The following is a 17,269-nucleotide window of genomic DNA, read 5'->3' as shown; positions in this document are numbered from 1 at the left end:
TGAGAAGCTCTTTATCTGTCCTTCAGTTATAGATGATAACTTTGCTAGGTAGAGGAATATTGGCCATAGATCCTTGCTTTACATCACTTTGAATATTTTCTGCCAGTCCCTTCTGGCATGCAAAGTTTCTGTTGAGAAATCAGCTGACAGTCTTATGGGAGCTCCCTTGTAAGTAATGAACTGCTTTTCTTGTGCTGCTTTTAAGATTCTCTCTTTGTCTTTAACTTTGGCATTTTAATTATGATGTGTGTTGGTGTGGACCTCTTTGAATTCATCTTGTTTGAGGCTCTCTGCACTTTTTGGGCTTGTATATTTATTTCCTTCACCAGTTTAGGGAAGTTTTCAGTCATCATTTTTTCTCAATCTCTTGCTCCCTCTCTTCTACTTCTGGTACTCCTATGATGTGAATGTTGGTATGCTTGATGTTGGTATCCTCATTTTTTGGGATTCTTTTTTCTTTTTCCTGTTCTGATTGGGTATTTTCTGCTACCTTATCTTCTAAATCATTGATTCAATCTTCTGCTTCATCTAATCTACTATTGATTCTCTCTAATTCATTATTCATTTCAATTATTGTAGACTTTATTTCTGACTGTTTCTTTTTTCTGTTTTCTATCTCCATTTTTATGTTTCCTATCTTTGTAGAAGTTCTCCCTGAGATCATTGAGCATCCTTGTAACTAGTGTTTGGAATCCTGCGTGTGGTAGGTTGCTTGTCTCCATTTTGTTTAGTCTCTTTCTGGAGCTTTGTTTTCTTCTTCTATTTGGGAAATTTTTCTTTGTCTCCCCATTTTGGCTGCCTCCCTGTATGTGTTTCTATGTAGGGATGCTATACCTCCCATTCTTAGTAGAGCAGCTTTATGTAGTAGGTGTACTGTGGGACTCAGTGATGCAGTCTCTCTAGTTACCAGAGTCAGGTGCTCCAGGTGTATGGGTTATGTGCCCTCCTGTTGTAGTCGAGACATGATTGCTGTTTGCACGTCAGTAGGAGGGATTGACCCTCAGGCTGACTTGTTGAGAGGACTGGCTGTGACTAAAGAGGAGGAGCTGTTGGGCAGGGGCTGATCCTATAAAGCAAGACTCACTTTAGCAGGGCTCTTGTGCCTGCCCAGTCTACCTTTTGGGTGTGTCATCATTGGAGGTGGCCAGGTGATGCTCTAGCCCACTCCAAAGCTGGTCACTGGGTCTGCCAGTATTGGGGCCTCCTGGGAGGGTACCTGCTTCAGGCCAAGTTCATCTGCAGTTTATGTCCTGATTGGTGCTACCTAGTATGATCCACAAAGCAATCCAGAGATTGCTGACCCTCATGTTGTGCTTGGAGGCCTTGAGAGGCCCAGCCGTGAACCAAAGCCAGTGGTCGCTAGTGCCAGGCTGAGGGCTACTCAGCCAGAGTTGAGGGACATGCTGAAGACAGATGCTGCTACTTTGGGTTTTGTGAACCTTTGAGACATTTTAGATATGTCTGTATCTTAAGCCAAGACAGGCAGTTTATATGGAAAAGCCCCTGGAAGGAGCTTGATTGTGCCCAAAAGTTGGGTGGGGCATGGTCTCAGGGAATCATTAAGGTGGGGCAGGTGAAAGGTGATATCCAGTTTGGTGGATACTCAGATATGGCGTATGCCTGCATTTGTATGCAGGGAGGCGGATGGCTCAACAAAGAAACAATGGTTTCAGCCAGTTCCTCTGTCCAGGAGAAATCTACCCCTTCTGTCCTCACTGTGAAGCTAGACAACTCAGTTCCTCCCTGTATGTCCCTGGTGCTTTTTAAGCTGCTGCCCTAGTGCTGGAGCTCAGAGTGAGCGAGTCCATCAGCAAGTAAGTCCATGCGTAGGCCCTTTAAGAGGAGCTCCTGGGACTGCAGCTGCCTTCCTCTCACTCAGCCACAATCTCCACTGGTTTTCACAGCCCAAAATTATGGGGACTTCTCTCCCCAGCACTGAAACCCTGGGCTGGGGAGGGGCTTGAACCCCGCTCCTCAGGGGGCAAACTCTGCAGCTGAGATACCCTTCCTGGTTTTATTTATTTATTTTCATTAAAAAAAAATTTATTGGGGTGACAGTTGTTAGTAAAATTACATAGATTTCAGGTGTACAATTCTGTATTACATCATCTATAAATCCCATTGTGTGTTCACCACCCAGAGTCAGTTCTCCTGCCATCACCATATATTTGATCCCCCTTACCCTCATCTCCCACCCCCACCCCCCTTACCCCTGATTTTATTTTTAATGGTCACATGTGGGAGTTGAACCAGCCTGTTCCACATCTCTGCCCCTCCTACCAGTTTTGAGGTGGCTTCTGTATGACTGTGGTTGTAGGACTTTGGTTTAGCTAGACTTCAGGTGATTCTCAATAATGATTGTTCTGTGGTTTAGTTGTAACTGATGTAGTCCTGAGAGGAGGTGAGCACAGCATTAACCTATTCCGCCATTTTGACCAGAACTAAAATTCTTTTTCATGTATGCACAATTCAGTTCAATCTCCTTAAACACATCAATGTGACAGCAGTCACAGCTTTTTCCTCACCATCGTCTGGTCTGCAAGATGGTCTCTTCATGTTGCGCCTCAGAAAAGCACACTTGGGAGAGAAAACTACAGCCCAGAGTGCCCTTAGTTACCTCTGCAATTTGTGTGAACACTAGATCTTTTTGAGACTTGTGAAAATGACATAAGAGATAATGCAAGTGTAAAAGATACTTAATTACAAACCTGTAAGACTAGTTTATAAACTTTAAAAAGAGAGAGTCTACATGACAGAAAACTTATTGGAGAATCTGTGTTCAGTCTGTTTCCAAAATAGCTGGAGGAGTGACTTAAGAGAAAGTTCATCTATTGAGTAAATTTTCAGAGCTGACAACTTTGACTTCTTGTATGAAGCAAAATTTCTTCCGATATTTTTATTTATTGCAAATTCATATATAAGATATGTAAAACATAAATATAGATATATTCCCCCATCCTCTATTTTTAAAAAAATCATCTTGAATAATTAGATTTTGCTAATGTGTTCTTTTACAGATAGGTAATGCCGCATATTACTTATGAAATTTCCCTCAGGAGAGGTGATTTTATTGAATGTTAGAGTGAATCCTCTGGGGTTCCATTGATCTTCAAGCCTGGTAAAGTTGAGGGAACCACCAGCCATGTGTTTGCTGACAGCTGCTCTCAGGCGTCTACTATTTTACGCTCTGGCTGCATGGGGTTCTCCCCACCACTGGCCAAGCAAGGTTCCATGAGAGATAGAACAGAGGCCCAATCAGGCCTCTACTCCTGGCCTTGCAGTTAAAGTCTTAAGTTGGAAGAAAAGGGGCAGCAATGATAGCTTTTTTTTCAAGAAACAGGACTTGGAAGGCAAGTAATGGAGTACTAGGGATGGAAAGGATCTTAAAAGCCAAGAGAGGGGTGAAGATTGCCTTAGTCGACTGAGTGAGTCTCCTAGATAGGTCCCAGGGCGCATGCCTTCATTCTGCTGGTTGCCTCTCAGGGCAGGGCAGTGCCCTTCTCCGGTTTTCCAGATGCTGTGGCAGAGAGCCCTGAGCCTGCCATGGTGCACTAGTATCCAATGCCAACCTCTCAGAGGAGCCTACGCTGGCTACCCAAGGAACAACTCAAGGTCACATCATCCTATGTTAATGTTTAGCATTGTACTCATTGTCTTCTGATATTTTCTTATGTACTATTTATTTCTTTAACCATTTATCTTTTCTACAGGAATATAAACTCCATGGTACCAGGGACTTTATCTGTATCCTTCAAGGCTGCAACCCAGGCCTAGAAGAATGCCTGCTGATTCATAGTAAGTACTCAATAAATAATTATTGAGTAAATAAACGAACATCCATTTTTATCTCTATTATAATTTCAGAATTGCTTTATCTTAGTTTCTGATTGGTACTTAATCATCAATGGTTTGGAAATTATAGCTTTTAGTTTCTCCTGGTATGTGCTTATTCCTCTGTAAACATATACATGAGATGTTTCTTTAAGTGATGCTGTTATTCTTTTGTAATGTAAGGAAATGCTTCCCTCCCATGGAGACTACCTGTAGATAGTGATGTGGATGATTAGAGCTGAGAGCAGTTAGGAGGAAGCTGTGATAAGCAGGAGGTAAGAACCTAACAATGACTGGAAGGGTGATGAGGAACTGAATTCAAAGGCCCCTTCAAAGAACAGTCTTGGCAGCAAATTTCACATAGGGAAAGAGAAGGGGAAATCAGAATGGTATCTGAGTGTTTTAGCTTGTCTGTTGACGTGAATGCTGATGCTGTTAACTGATATGTGTAACAGAGAGTAGGTTGAGTTGGTCTGAGAAGAGAATGGTAAAAATGACATGGTTGGCTTTTGATCCTGAGGTGCATGTAAGACATGTAAGTGGAGGTTTCCAATAAATATCTGGGAGTTGAGTTTGGAGCTTAAGAAAAAGGTGGGACTACAGATGTTCAGTGCAGAGTTGCCTGCATATATGTGATAGACAAAGCCCTAGAAGTAGATGAGAAAAGCCAAGAAAGTGTGAAAGGATAAGAGGGAAGAATGAGGATATAGCATTTGAAGAGACAATATGCACAGTGAGAAAAAGCTGGGACTTTGGATAATTTACTTAAGCTTTCTGTGCCTCAGTTTCTTCATCTGTACAATGGATTATTTAATAGTACCTCACTTGTAGAGTTGTTGAGGAGATAAATTTATTACATACAAAATACTTATTTAGTACAGTGCCAGACACATTATATAGGCTATATATTTCTTATGTATAAAAGGATGTTTAGGATAATATAGAAAAAGAGAAGCAAGTTAAGAATACTGAGAAAAAACAGTCTGAGTCAGTAGAGAATGAGAGACAGCACTGCTACAGAAGAGCAGAGGGAAGAATTTCAACAAGGGGGTGGGGAGTCAGCACTGTCAAATGTTACAGAAAGTCCCTAAATGAGATTCATGAGGAGCCTCTGCCTATCTTAGCTAGGGACTCATCTGAGTCTTTAGAAAGGTCAAGCTCAGGAAAACAGTTGCAGCAGATGCCAGGGTTTAAGAGAAAATAAAATGACCTCAGTTCAAAGATGGTAAAGTGAACACTTTCACTTCCTTCCACTCCCATACTTCACTGACATAATAGTAAAGGGATTTATTTTGTTTGTTTGCATAAACAAACAAAGAGAAAGAAAAGCAAGAGACGACAGCAACACAATTTTGGAAACTTAAAAACAGAGGGATGAATGTTAATTTACTTAGTACAATTAAGAAAACTGAGGTTGTAAGGGGGAAAGCCCAGAAGCAAGCTGAGTTTCTCTACAGAACCCCAGAAAGGCCCAGAAATTGGAGTTTTTAGGTATCTCTGAGAGTAGGGTTGAAAGTTAAGATGAGAACAGAAAGTCTGCTTTAGCAACAGTTAGAATCATTCTTACCCCCTCATCCTACCCTACCATGGCCATGATTTTCCCTAGTCCTACACAGCCAGAATGACTATTTCTCCTCCATCAGGGCAGAAGATTTGGCATAGAGAGGGTGAGCAAAATGATTTTGACTGTGGAACACTACTGTCAAAATGAAATGGTTAAGTGGAAGTCTATATGCTGAATGGTGACATACCCTAGCTCCATTCTCCCTTCTCCTAGGATGCTACAATCAAGTTTAAATCTTTTGGGAAGGAGAGTGGGAGATTTTTTTCCTTTGGATAAATGAGTACCTCAAAAGAAAAAAAACTAAAGATAGTGACGGTCAGGGGTCCTACTAGAATGTCTAGTAATAATAGGAAGTAACTGTGAGTCTTACACACATACGAGGTGTGATCACAAAATATGACGAATATTTAAATAAAAAAAATATTACAATAAAAGACACATTGCCATTAATCCCCCTTGCTTCGAACACACTTAACCCATCATTCTTGCCACTTTCTGAAGCAGTTCTAGAAGTCCTCTTTCGTGAGTGTCTTTCATTGCGCTGTTGTAGCTGCCTCAACGTCCTGAATCATTTTGACTTTGGGGAAGACCCAGAAGTCGCATGGTGCCAGATCCGGTGAATGAGGTGGATGAGGACACACCATAATGTTTTCATTTGACAGAAATTGACATGTACAGAAGCTAAACATTAATGAATGCCAACTATAATTTTATATATATAATGTGATGGTTCAGTGTGAGGTCGGAGGGATAGTGGATGGGGGGAGGGGGGTTCACAGTGTGAGGGATATAAATGATGAACGTCTAAGTATTACCTTGTCGTGTACACCTGAAACTAATAAATAAATAAAAAAAAAGAAATTGACATGTACTAGAAGCGATGTGTGACACGGAGCGTTGTCATGATGGAGGATGATATATAGCACCCTTTAAAACACACCTCTCAACCGTAGTTCACACTCGACTGACTGCAGCTCACACCTGACTGACCGCACCAAACAATTTGCAACTTGTCACACACTAAGTTTCAACACACAGCTTCCCATATTGAAGATTGCTGCCTTTCTGTTGGATGGCACTCAGCAGCAGCATTCATCATATTTTATGACCACAATGGAAAGGCTCCATGTCACATATTGCTTCTGGTATAAGGCAATTTCTGTCAAATAAAAACATTACGGTGTGTCCTCATCCACCTTATTCATCAGATCTTGCACTGTGCTACTTCTGGCTCTTCCGCAAAGTCAAAATGTCCATGAAAGGTAAATGTTTTAAATTGGTTCAGGACATCAAAGCAGCCATGACAGTGCAACTAAAGACATTCACAAAAGAGGACTTCCAAAACTCCTTCAGAAAGTGGCAAGAATAATGGGATAAGTGTATTCAGAGTAGGGGGACAGGGTATTTTGAGAAGGATTAATTGCAATGTGTCTTTTACTGTAATAATTTTTTTAAATTTAAACATTCACCATATTATTTGATCATATCTTGTAATTTCAGATGGTTTCCCACACTGTAAAGGGTCAGTGTGTGTATGAGGGAGCTTGGAAAATCAATACATATCATTGCATAATCCTGGAACACTATGGGGAAAGAAAATATTATAAAAATGTCCAGAGAAGAAAAAAGTAGTCATATGTAAAGTTTTGGAATCAGAAGAGCTTTAGGCTTTGTATCAGTAGCACCAGAAATTAAAAGAGAAAGGAGCATTGTCTTCAAAATTCCCCAAGAAAATGATAAACTATAACTCTATATTCAGCCAAAATATGAAGTCAAGTGTAAACAGTGAGTTTTTAAAATATCAGACACGCAAAGATTTAGAAAGTTTATAATACAAGTATGTTTTTTTAAGGATAAGTGAATTAATACTCTTTCCACATGGCAGAAAATCTATAGATGCTGTTTAAAATTGATAATCAAGAAACAGAGGTATAAAACATGGGATTTAAAGATTTTCAAGTAACCACCAGAAGAAACATCAATAAGACTTCAAAGTACTTGGGAGAATTAGAGGACCAGGGGGCCTCTGAGGATTGATTCATGTTCTTTCTTGCTTTTTTATACTACTAAGTTTTATACTACTTGATTTTTTAACCATGTGCATGTAATAATTTGATTAAAATAATTTTATTTGAAAATAAAAAAGGGAGTGAATAGAAAGTGAGGCATTGAAAGCAATGAGTATAATAGAGTTAAGAGATGGAGGTGGGGGAGAGTGAAGCATTTACTCTATGCTGTGCAGTGTTTGTTATGCATATGAAGCTCCTAATTCCTCCCAATGACTGAAAGAGAGAAATATCATTATACCATTTTAGACATGAGGGAATTAAGGCTCAAGGAAGTTCAAAGAACTTGCTGAAAGTCACACAGCTGGGAATTGGCAGTATTAAGGCTGAACCCAAGTTTGACATGTTCCACTATGTAGTTTTGAATGTTGGCAAACAGGAGAAGAGAGAGAGATTTATATTGGCACCTAGTACAAGGGGAAGACAGTGAGTTTTTGACAGAGGAAATGCAAAGATAGTAACATAAATTGAAGATAAAGAGTCACAAGAGGCCAAGAAGTGAAAATACAAGAGAGAGAAGGAATAATTGAGCTGAGCCTTAGAAAGTTTTGGGGGAGTAGCATGGTGATATGTATAAGAGTTCACCCTGGGAAGGAGTAAAACTGTGGAAGGAGGTAAGGGTGGGTGAAATTTTTAAACTAGAAGTTGGAGAGGAGGGAAATTGAAGTGGTGATAATGGTTTTTCCGCGAAGCAAGAGGCTAGTTATTCTCCTGTGAATAAATGAGTAAGGGGAGCGTTGGCTCTTTACAGGGGGTTGGGAGGAGGAGAGAAAGTTGGAACATTACTAGAGCATTTAGGAAAAAGAGCAGCGTTACCAGATTTAGCAAATAAAAATACAGCTCACGCAGTTAAATTTAAATTGCAGATAAACAACAAATGTATATATATACATATATATATATGTGTATACATATATACATATATATACATATATATATCCAAAAAATGTATACACATTTTAAGAAAGGAAAACGGTACTAAAATTGTAATACTCAATATATACCAATAACAAAAGATGAATACAAGTCATGTTTGATTTCTGCAATTTTAAGAGGTGCTCAAAGTGGTTACCATCAGCATCCAGACACTTCTGATTATGGTGAACTACTGCTTGAGCAACTTTGACAAAAGTGTCTACTTGCAAACATTTTTTTGGCATCCTCAGTATGTATATATATTAGTATAAGTCCCAAATATTGTATGGTATTTTCTCTGGCAATGCTTAGAGAAACATCAAAGCAAGCAAAGAACAACGTGCAAAGACACCAAAGAGTAGCAAACCTGCTTTGAAATCAGAAATTTGGAATGGAGCAACCTCAATGTGACTTGGTACTCAAATGGTAATCTCAATCCCATAGGAAATAAACTAGAAACGTTGGGCTCGGCTTCCAGGCAACCATGGACAGGGAGCTAGGCTAGCAGCCAGGAGATAATTTGAGGATGCAATTCTTAGGGCCACTCCTGCAAGTAATGGGAAGAAACCTGTGGGACCCAGTGATTTGGAATTGGCAGGGAAACCATCTCTGCAAATAGCTTTACCCCCTTTCTAATTTTGCCTGAGTGGTCATCTACACTTTATATCTCATAGGTGTGTACTAAGGATGAGTGTTACTAAATAATCATCTACAAAGTATTTGAGCTCTTTGAAACATTTGGATCAATATTAAATGTTGTTCTCCCCAACAGTATTCATAACAAAAAGACTGATTTAGCCGATGTAGTTCTTTGACGTGTTTTAGGTTTAACATGGTGGTTTGGAGTAGTGGTTAAGAATCTGTAGCCCATCTATGATCATAGCCCATATTAACCAAGATGCTTAATATGTCTGGGACTCAGTTTCCTTGTCTGTAAAATTAGGATAAGAATAATACTTAACTTATAAGGTCATTATAATGATTAAATGAGTAAATATGTGTAACACTTAGAATCTAGTACACAAATATTAAAAGTACACCCTTACATTAAATATTATAGGTAGATAATGAGAGGTTTTATAAATATTCACTAGTCTACCTTTGTATACACTTTATATACATACGAGTATATAGTCAAGAAATCAGTGGTTTTAAAAAGGCATTCATGGGGGTGGGATAGACAAGTAGGCAGAACACAGAGGATTTTTAGGGCAATGAAAATATTTTGCATGATATCATAATGCTGGATACATGTCATTATACATTTGTCCAAATCCATAGAAAGTACAACCCCAATAATGAACCCTAAGGTAAACTATGGACTTTGGGTGATAATGATGTGATAATGTAGGTTCATCAATTGCAATAAATGTACCCCTCTAATAAGTGATGTTGATAATGGGGAAGGCTACGCATGTGTGGAGGCACAAGATATATGGGGAACCTCTGTACATTTCCAGTCAATTTTACTGTAAACCTAAAGCTGCTCTAAAAAATAAAATAAAGTCTTAATAATAAAAAAGTGATCAAAATTAAAATAACATATGGTAAAACATTTCAGCAAAGAGAAAATGCTTCATGGTAAGCAAAAAAGGACATTCATTAGTATACTTTTGTTGCAAGTTTTACAAGCAAGTGTTTTGTATCAGGAAATAAGTAGTTTTCAAAAAGACATTCATTAGCATATCTTTGTATACATTTTGTAGACATATATTGCCAAGACATTAGTACAAATTTAAAACTGTAAAACTAGAGGTTTGTTTCCCTTCAGGAACATAGCTTTCAATTCCTTAACTGTATATTGACTGAAGGAGTGTGACCTGGGAGTCATGGCATCTGCAGTGTTGAAGGTTTGGAACCCTGCTCTGCCACTCACTAGCTAGGATATCTAGCTAAGCTGTCTGAGTGACATTTCCCTTAATCAATAAAATGACCTACAATGGCTACTTCAGAGTAGTAGTGTTAAATTAGATAATCTATCACCCGCCTGACATAGTCTGGGTATGCAATTCACTTTCATTCTTTTCCCTTTCAAGAACTCATAAAGTTAGTGGATGGGGTGGAGTTTGACAAGTCCCACGGGGTGTGTTGTGCTGGGTTGACAACATATCTCCCCTTGCAAATGAATTAAGTCCTCAAACCCAATCAGAATTTATCCTAGAGTCTGTGATCTTTGTTTGTAGGTTGTATGCACGTGCAAGTTGTATGCACTGTACTGTTGTACTTTTGTTGTATTTGTGGGTATGTGCTGGGTCGTTGATGAGGGCTTTCAGACAACTGTGAATTAACTGACACTTGATTTTTTCTTTTGCAAACTCATAAGATCCAGAAGTCAGGGGTCTGTTTATTCATGCAGACTCCTTCTGAGTCATTCAGATACAGGGTGTGTGTCAATTGAAACTGCACAACGAAGTTTTGCGTTCACATCTGCAAGGGATAGGAAGCCAAGGTACTAGGTGGAAACGTCTTTGCCCATTAAGGCAGGGCAGAAGTGCTTTGAGCTTGTCACTGGAGGGGAGCTGACCGAGGCCACCTCTCATTCTCACATTCTGAAGTAGCATCTAAGCGAAAGGAAAGAGTGGGCGAGTTTTGAGCATGAAGATTTGGGGGCGCCTCCCTAATAAAGGGGAAAAAAGGGTCCCGCCCCAGCTGGGCTGGGCCCTGTGGCTCTTCCCCTTCGGAACTTCCTGAGCTGCACAAGGTTTCAAAAATCTCTCAGGACCCAGCAACTGCCCACCTCCTCAAAGGCCTCTCACCACTGGCCAGAATCTGGGGCAACTGCCTGACTTGGCGCCCGGTTGAGGGAGGGGAACACCCGCCCAACACATCTCCCGGCGCTGGTCTTTTTCACCGTGCCCCGGGGAAAGCCACTTTCTGTCCTCAGATGGCCAGTTTCCAGGCTGCAGCGGCATGGGGGTGGGCATGGAGGTGGGGAGAAGTGGAGGAACCTCTCCGGCTCTTCTCCCACTGTGGCTGCTTGCCTCGCGCAAATCTCCTGCATCCCCTTCTCAGCCTTTTCCTCAGAGAAAGGCAGGGCTCCTTTTTCCCCTGCCTGCGCAGAAGTGGCCCCGGGGCGCCTGATTCCCCAAGGGGACCAGGGACGTGCGCTGCGAGACGCTGGGCAGTCCTCTGGCCCCTAGGACTTTTCGGGAGAAAGTTTTCTAAAGGCTCTCCAACTCTTCTCCTTCCTAAGGCTGGAGAGAGTGGTCTCCACCGCCCCGAGCGGCCGACAGCTGGGCGCCGGCCGTGATTTATACATTAGAGTCCAGGGGGCACTCGGTTCCCCCTCCCTCTCCCCCCGCTTTTTTGTTGCTTGGGGGTGGGAGGGGTTCTTTCATTTGTGTCTGCCCCAGATCTTTCCTGGACAGTCAGTCTCAGCTGCGGAGATCCGGGGGCCCCAGCCGCAGGCGGAGGGCGTGGGAGTTCGAAGCATTTAACTTCTTCCCGCCTCTTCTTAAAGAAGCCACCCAGCGTCAGCGGGCGCTCTGCGACTTCAGCCCGCGGGCCGGCGCGCGCTGCCGCGAGCGGGGCTGGCCAATGGAGTTGCGGCTGCGGAGGGAGGGGACCCCGACTGGAGTAAGTTTAGAGAGCGACACTGTCAGGCACCGGCAGCAGCAAGATGACGAGCGCTCAGTGCAGACCCGGAGCTCGTCGAACGCAACTTCGTCCCGCCTGAGCGAGGTAGGGGACGCGGGCTGGGGCGCCGTGCGGCCACAGGGCTTCAGTGTCCGAAAGGAATTGTTACACCGGAACGAAACAAAGCAAAAACTTTTAAAACATCCATTTCTGGGCGCTGAAAACTTGCGTCTCTGGGCTACTAAGGAGCCCGGCGCGGTCGTATTGCTCTTGGGCACTTGTGATTTACGAAGTTTGGGAAAAGGTTAAGTCCCAATTGTGGAATCGACTGGGGGTGGACGATAGTGGAAGCTGCGCTTGGTTGGAGTGGAGGGAGGGAAGGCGCTTATTTTTGGAAATCCTACAGACAAAGAATAGGGGACAGGGGTGTTAAGGGCTTAAATTTGCACTGCCGGCGAGCAGGGTGTGGAATTAGATGGGGAAACGGGAGGTTCTGGTCGCGAGCAGGCTCTGCTGTTCCAGGAATTGGTGGGATCGCTCTCGCCTTTATTACTCCACTTTTATTCCATTGCTGCGTTACTTTGAAAGACTTAACGTACAAATAGACTTCTGCCAACCAGGGCCACGTTGCATTCGGTGCACACTGTCTAGTTCTATGAGAAGAGGCAACGTGTTGGGGGAAGGCAGTAAATTCACCAGTTGTCCTTTTATGTGAGTTTCTGTAGAGTAGTTTTGCACTTGCATTAGGAATGGAGTGACAGGTATTGTTATCGTAAGTGGTGTAACTTCTCTTTTTGTGTTGGCTATACCCACAGTAACTAAAAATACTCCTTATGCAATCCATGAGTATAGGAGAACTTCTGGGATTTATTGCAATATCTCATGAATGGTTTTCACTGGGTACCTTGATGTGTTCTTGCACTGGCTTGCAAGAAAAAGAAGAAGAAAAAAAAGGCTGTTGCTTTCCGGAGGCGCTAACTTTTCTTGTTTACCACAAGGCCAGGGAGGGTTTGGCTGCCCACACCACGCTGCGCCCTCGAACCCTAACCGCACCTGCTTCCAGAGAGTTATTAATAGAGCCCCAAAATGACTTAATGCCGTCAATGATTTTCGTGACAATCTAATTTCTTGCTCGGCAGTTAAGTGGGTTTGGTCTCATTCAGCTGGGTGGTGGCGGTGGGGCAGAGGTGTGTGGCTTCACCCTTGTATTGGCATTTGGGTCTCCTCCACAGAGCCGGCGCGCTGGTAGTGAGCCCCCACCCTCCCACGTAGAGCAGGTGAATGCTTCTGAGACTCGCCCGAGGCAAATCTGTCGGGGTGGGGATAGGGGGGCAGTGACAAGGTGGGAGTGGGGTTCAATGGGGCTCGCCCCTCCACTTTTCTCATTTCCATTTGAGTGGACTTGACCATAGGGAAAGTTTTCGTCTTGTCGAGTTGGAGTTTCAGTTTGGGTAAAATTTCTGTGTGTTTTTTTTTTTCCCTTTCTTCCCCTTCCTTTTTTTTTTTTTGGCAAGAAATAAGAATTTGATTGTTTTTTTAAATTCCTCTCCCCAAGTTTCCTTAAAACAAATCAACAAAACTGGAGCAATGCCTTAGCTAGAATGACTTGTGCGAGTGTGTCGTGGCTTGTCTCTGACTCTCTCTGTAACTTGTTTAAGGCTGCGGTTTCCGAGGCCCTCTCCAGCCAAGAAAAAGATACGCGAAAAGCCTGGATTTCTCTCATTGAAGCACCCCCCATAGCAAGTGAAGGCTCTCTCCGCGTCGCCCTCTAGCGTTCGCTGGAGAAGCGGCACCCGCAGTTCCTGGAGACACTGCGCACCATGGGGTCCACCAGCATCCCGCTGGTCAAGACCCTCCGCAGCTCTGTCTCCGACTATGTCAATTATGACATCATCATCCGGCATTACAACTACACGGGAAAGCTGAATATAGGTGCAGACAAGGAGAACGGCATTAAAGTGACCTCAGCGGTGTTCATTCTCATCTGCTGCTTTATCATCCTAGAGAACATCTTTGTCTTGCTGACCATTTGGAAAACCAAGAAATTCCACCGGCCCATGTACTATTTTATTGGCAACCTGGCCCTCTCAGACCTGTTGGCAGGAGTGGCCTACACAGTCAACCTGCTTTTCTCTGGGGCCAACACCTACAAGCTCACCCCCGCCCAGTGGTTTCTGCGGGAAGGGAGTATGTTTGTGGCCCTGTCTGCCTCTGTATTCAGCCTCCTAGCCATCGCCATCGAACGCTATATCACTATGCTGAAGATGAAACTCCACAATGAGAGCAACAGCTCCCGCTCCTTCCTGCTAATCAGCGCTTGTTGGATCATCTCCCTCATCCTGGGTGGCCTGCCCATCATGGGCTGGAACTGCATCAATGCGCTGCCCAGCTGCTCCACGGTGCTGCCCCTCTACCACAAGCACTATATCCTCTTCTGCACCACGGTCTTCACCGGGCTCCTTCTGTCCATCGTCATCCTATACTGCAGGATCTACTCCTTGGTCAGGACTCGGAGCCGCCGTCTGACCTTCCGCAAGAACATTTCCAAGGCCAGCCGCAGCTCAGAGAAGTCGCTGGCTCTGCTCAAGACGGTGATTATCGTCCTGAGCGTCTTCATTGCCTGCTGGGCGCCCCTCTTCATCCTGCTCCTGCTGGACGTGGGCTGCAAGGTGAAGACTTGCGACATCCTCTTCAAAGCCGAGTACTTCCTGGTGCTGGCGGTGCTCAACTCTGGCACCAACCCCATCATTTACACTTTGACCAATAAGGAGATGCGCCGGGCCTTCATCCGGATCATGTCCTGTTGTAAGTGCCCCAGAGGAGATGCCACTGGCAAATTCAAGCGACCCATCATCGCTGGCGTGGAATTCAGCCGCAGTAAGTCAGACAACTCCTCTCACCCCCAGAAGGACGATGGGGACAACCCAGAAACCATAATGTCCTCTGGGAACGTCAACTCTTCTTCCTAGAACTGGAAGCTGCCAACTCATGGGGAGCGTCCTTTGCGTGGTCACCCACCACCCCAGTGTTTGGGAAAAAAAATCTCTGTGCCTGCACCGCTGCCAGGGAGGAGCTGCTGGAGCCAGAGGGAGGGTGGGGACAGTAAGAACAGCCTGGTGGTGCCGGGTGGGTGTCGGTGGTAGAGGTAGTTCCTGTGAACAATGCACTGGGAAGGGTGGAGAGCAGGTCCTCGCCAGGAATCTATTTCCTCCCCCCTCGAGCTTTGATTTTGCACTGAGCCAAAGGTCTAGCATTGTCAAGCTCCCGAAGGGTTCATTTGGCCCCTCCTCAAAGACTAATGTCCCCTTGTGAAAGTGTCCCTGTCTGGAGTTTTGAAGAGAAGATGTTTTCTTTCATTAATTTTCCAACCCAAGTGAGTGTGTGCACTTCTGCTTCTCTAGGTAGGCTTCATATCCCACCCTCCCTCCCCCTCACACCCCTCCTCAAAATTATTTTACTTAATATTTTAACTACCTGGCATTCATCAGAGCTGGGGGTAGGGTGGAGTGGGTGGCAGGGTCCATTTCTCTGTCATCTGTAGCTAATAGGCTGTGTCCCAGAGGTAGACTGTGAGGAGATGGAGATGTAAAGCAATTTCATTTGCTGAGGCCAAAGTTTCCATGTAAGCTGGATCAGTTTCTTGGAATTTGGTTGTAGTCACTTTGATTTTTTTTTTTTTTATTTACAACTTTACAATGGTGTGTGTTACAGTATCACAGTCATTGCAGCTGAAATCTGCATCTGGGAGTCTAGCTTATCTAAATGGTATCAGCCAGGGTCCTAGTGACATAGGGGAAACAAACAAGCAAAACAAGGTGAAAACTGACTTGGGGGTAACTTTGTAAACCAAGAGAGATTTCCTAACAATTTTGCCTAACGAATACAACAGCTGTCTTTGGCACTTTTGTTGATGTTTATTTCAGAGTGTTGTGTGAATCATTTCAACCAATAGGGTGGTTGTATTTTGTTGTGTTAAAAGTACTTTTCATGGTTTTTGAATGTATTTGTTTCAGCATTTTATTGGATTTTTCTAACCTGTGTTAACACCATTGAATGTGTATTTCTTAAGAAAGTATCACACACATGTGGCCTTAAAGCATTACTTTAACTGATAGGGAACACCAGAAGTTTTTCAGTACAGCTGTTTATTAAATAGTTAATTGAAGATGTGTATAAATGTTACAAAGAATAAAAATGTATTGCTGTCTCTTTAGTATGGTTTTCAGTGCAATTAAACCAAGAAATGTCTTTTTTTTTAAATAGTATTTAATAGGTTTCTGACTTTTGTGGATCATTTTGCACATAGCTTTATCAACTTTTAAACATTAATAAACTGATTTTTTTAAAGATTCCTTTGTGAAGAACATTTAAAAAAATAATTATTAAGACATTCTATTTGACTGTGTGGCTCTTTAGAATCAAAGTTAAGGGCAAATGTCTGTTATTGTTTAAAGGATTTTACCTTGGTAAACTAGGGTGTGAAAAAGAATGTGGTTTGTTTAGAAACCACTCTTTTTCAGGAAGAGAAACTTCAATATGTTAACATCGAAGAGTAGTAAAGAATGAGATGAAAACCACCAACCTCTAAATACCACCCTGACGAGGAAATGTAATTGTTTACATTTTAAGTCGCCCTCAAGGCAAATTAAGTATAATAATTCTGTCCTAAAACATGGGTTTTTCAAGAAATAACACAGAACAATGTGGTTGTAAATCTAAATTAAATTATGAAACTCAATGGTCAGTTCAAACTCGTCAACAAAAGCATACAGTCTTGGCTTTCCACCAATACGCTGGGAAAGTGGGAGTATGGATGTGGGAGATAATATTAAATCAGTTAATTTTTTCAGGACGCTGTCTCAGTTTCTCCCAGTTTACCCTCTGAACAATATGGAACAAGTTGCATACAACTTTTATCAGAAAACTTTCAATTCATAGTCTCTGAAAGCTTTAACATCCCTAGTCATTAATTTCTCCAACTATCAAATGAGAGCAAGAGTACTTTGCGTGCATCACAGAATTATTGCAACAATTAATGCTTATTTTGATTTTATTGTCATCTTCATTTGGGGAATAAATCAAAGTATTTTGGTGTGTTTGACTCTCCAGTGCTATTGTTACTTTCAGAATTTGTGCTTTCAAGTGTCATTGAACATGCACCAGGACACAGTTGGGACATGCAGATAAACCTCACCTAACAGAGTAGATGTCATTTCTGGGTAAGGTTAACTGTGGGAAAACAGAAGTGCATTCACTAAGGAAACTTTAGGTCACAACCTCCAGTTTCCTGAAGGAAATGCCAAAAATGCTCCGAAGA

General features: G+C 42.6%; 1 protein-coding gene across 2 annotated transcripts in view; it reads left to right on the top strand.

Annotated features, from left to right (window-relative positions):
• Nucleotides 1–17,053, top strand: part of S1PR1 (sphingosine-1-phosphate receptor 1) — a 43,081-nt gene extending 26,028 nt beyond the window's left edge. Inside the window, exons 2-3 of one of the 2 annotated variants that reach the window (XM_081025755.1) lie at nucleotides 3,711–3,795; nucleotides 13,611–17,053. In XM_081025755.1, the coding sequence (XP_080881881.1) occupies nucleotides 13,773–14,921 (1,149 nt within the window). In that variant the 5' untranslated portion in view covers nucleotides 3,711–3,795; nucleotides 13,611–13,772 and the 3' untranslated portion in view covers nucleotides 14,922–17,053. Of the gene's footprint in view, nucleotides 1–3,710; nucleotides 3,796–11,303; nucleotides 12,058–13,610 lie in introns of those variants that run through there. The other variant, XM_081025754.1, reaches the window with a different exon arrangement.
• Nucleotides 17,054–17,269: the final 216 nt, after the last annotated feature.

This window comes from Rhinolophus hipposideros (genome assembly GCF_964194185.1).
Source record: "Rhinolophus hipposideros genome assembly, chromosome: 19".
Lineage (NCBI taxonomy): Eukaryota > Metazoa > Chordata > Mammalia > Chiroptera > Rhinolophidae > Rhinolophus > Rhinolophus hipposideros.
Note: the sequence above shows the minus strand (reverse complement) of the source record. Positions and strands in the feature narration are given on the sequence as shown.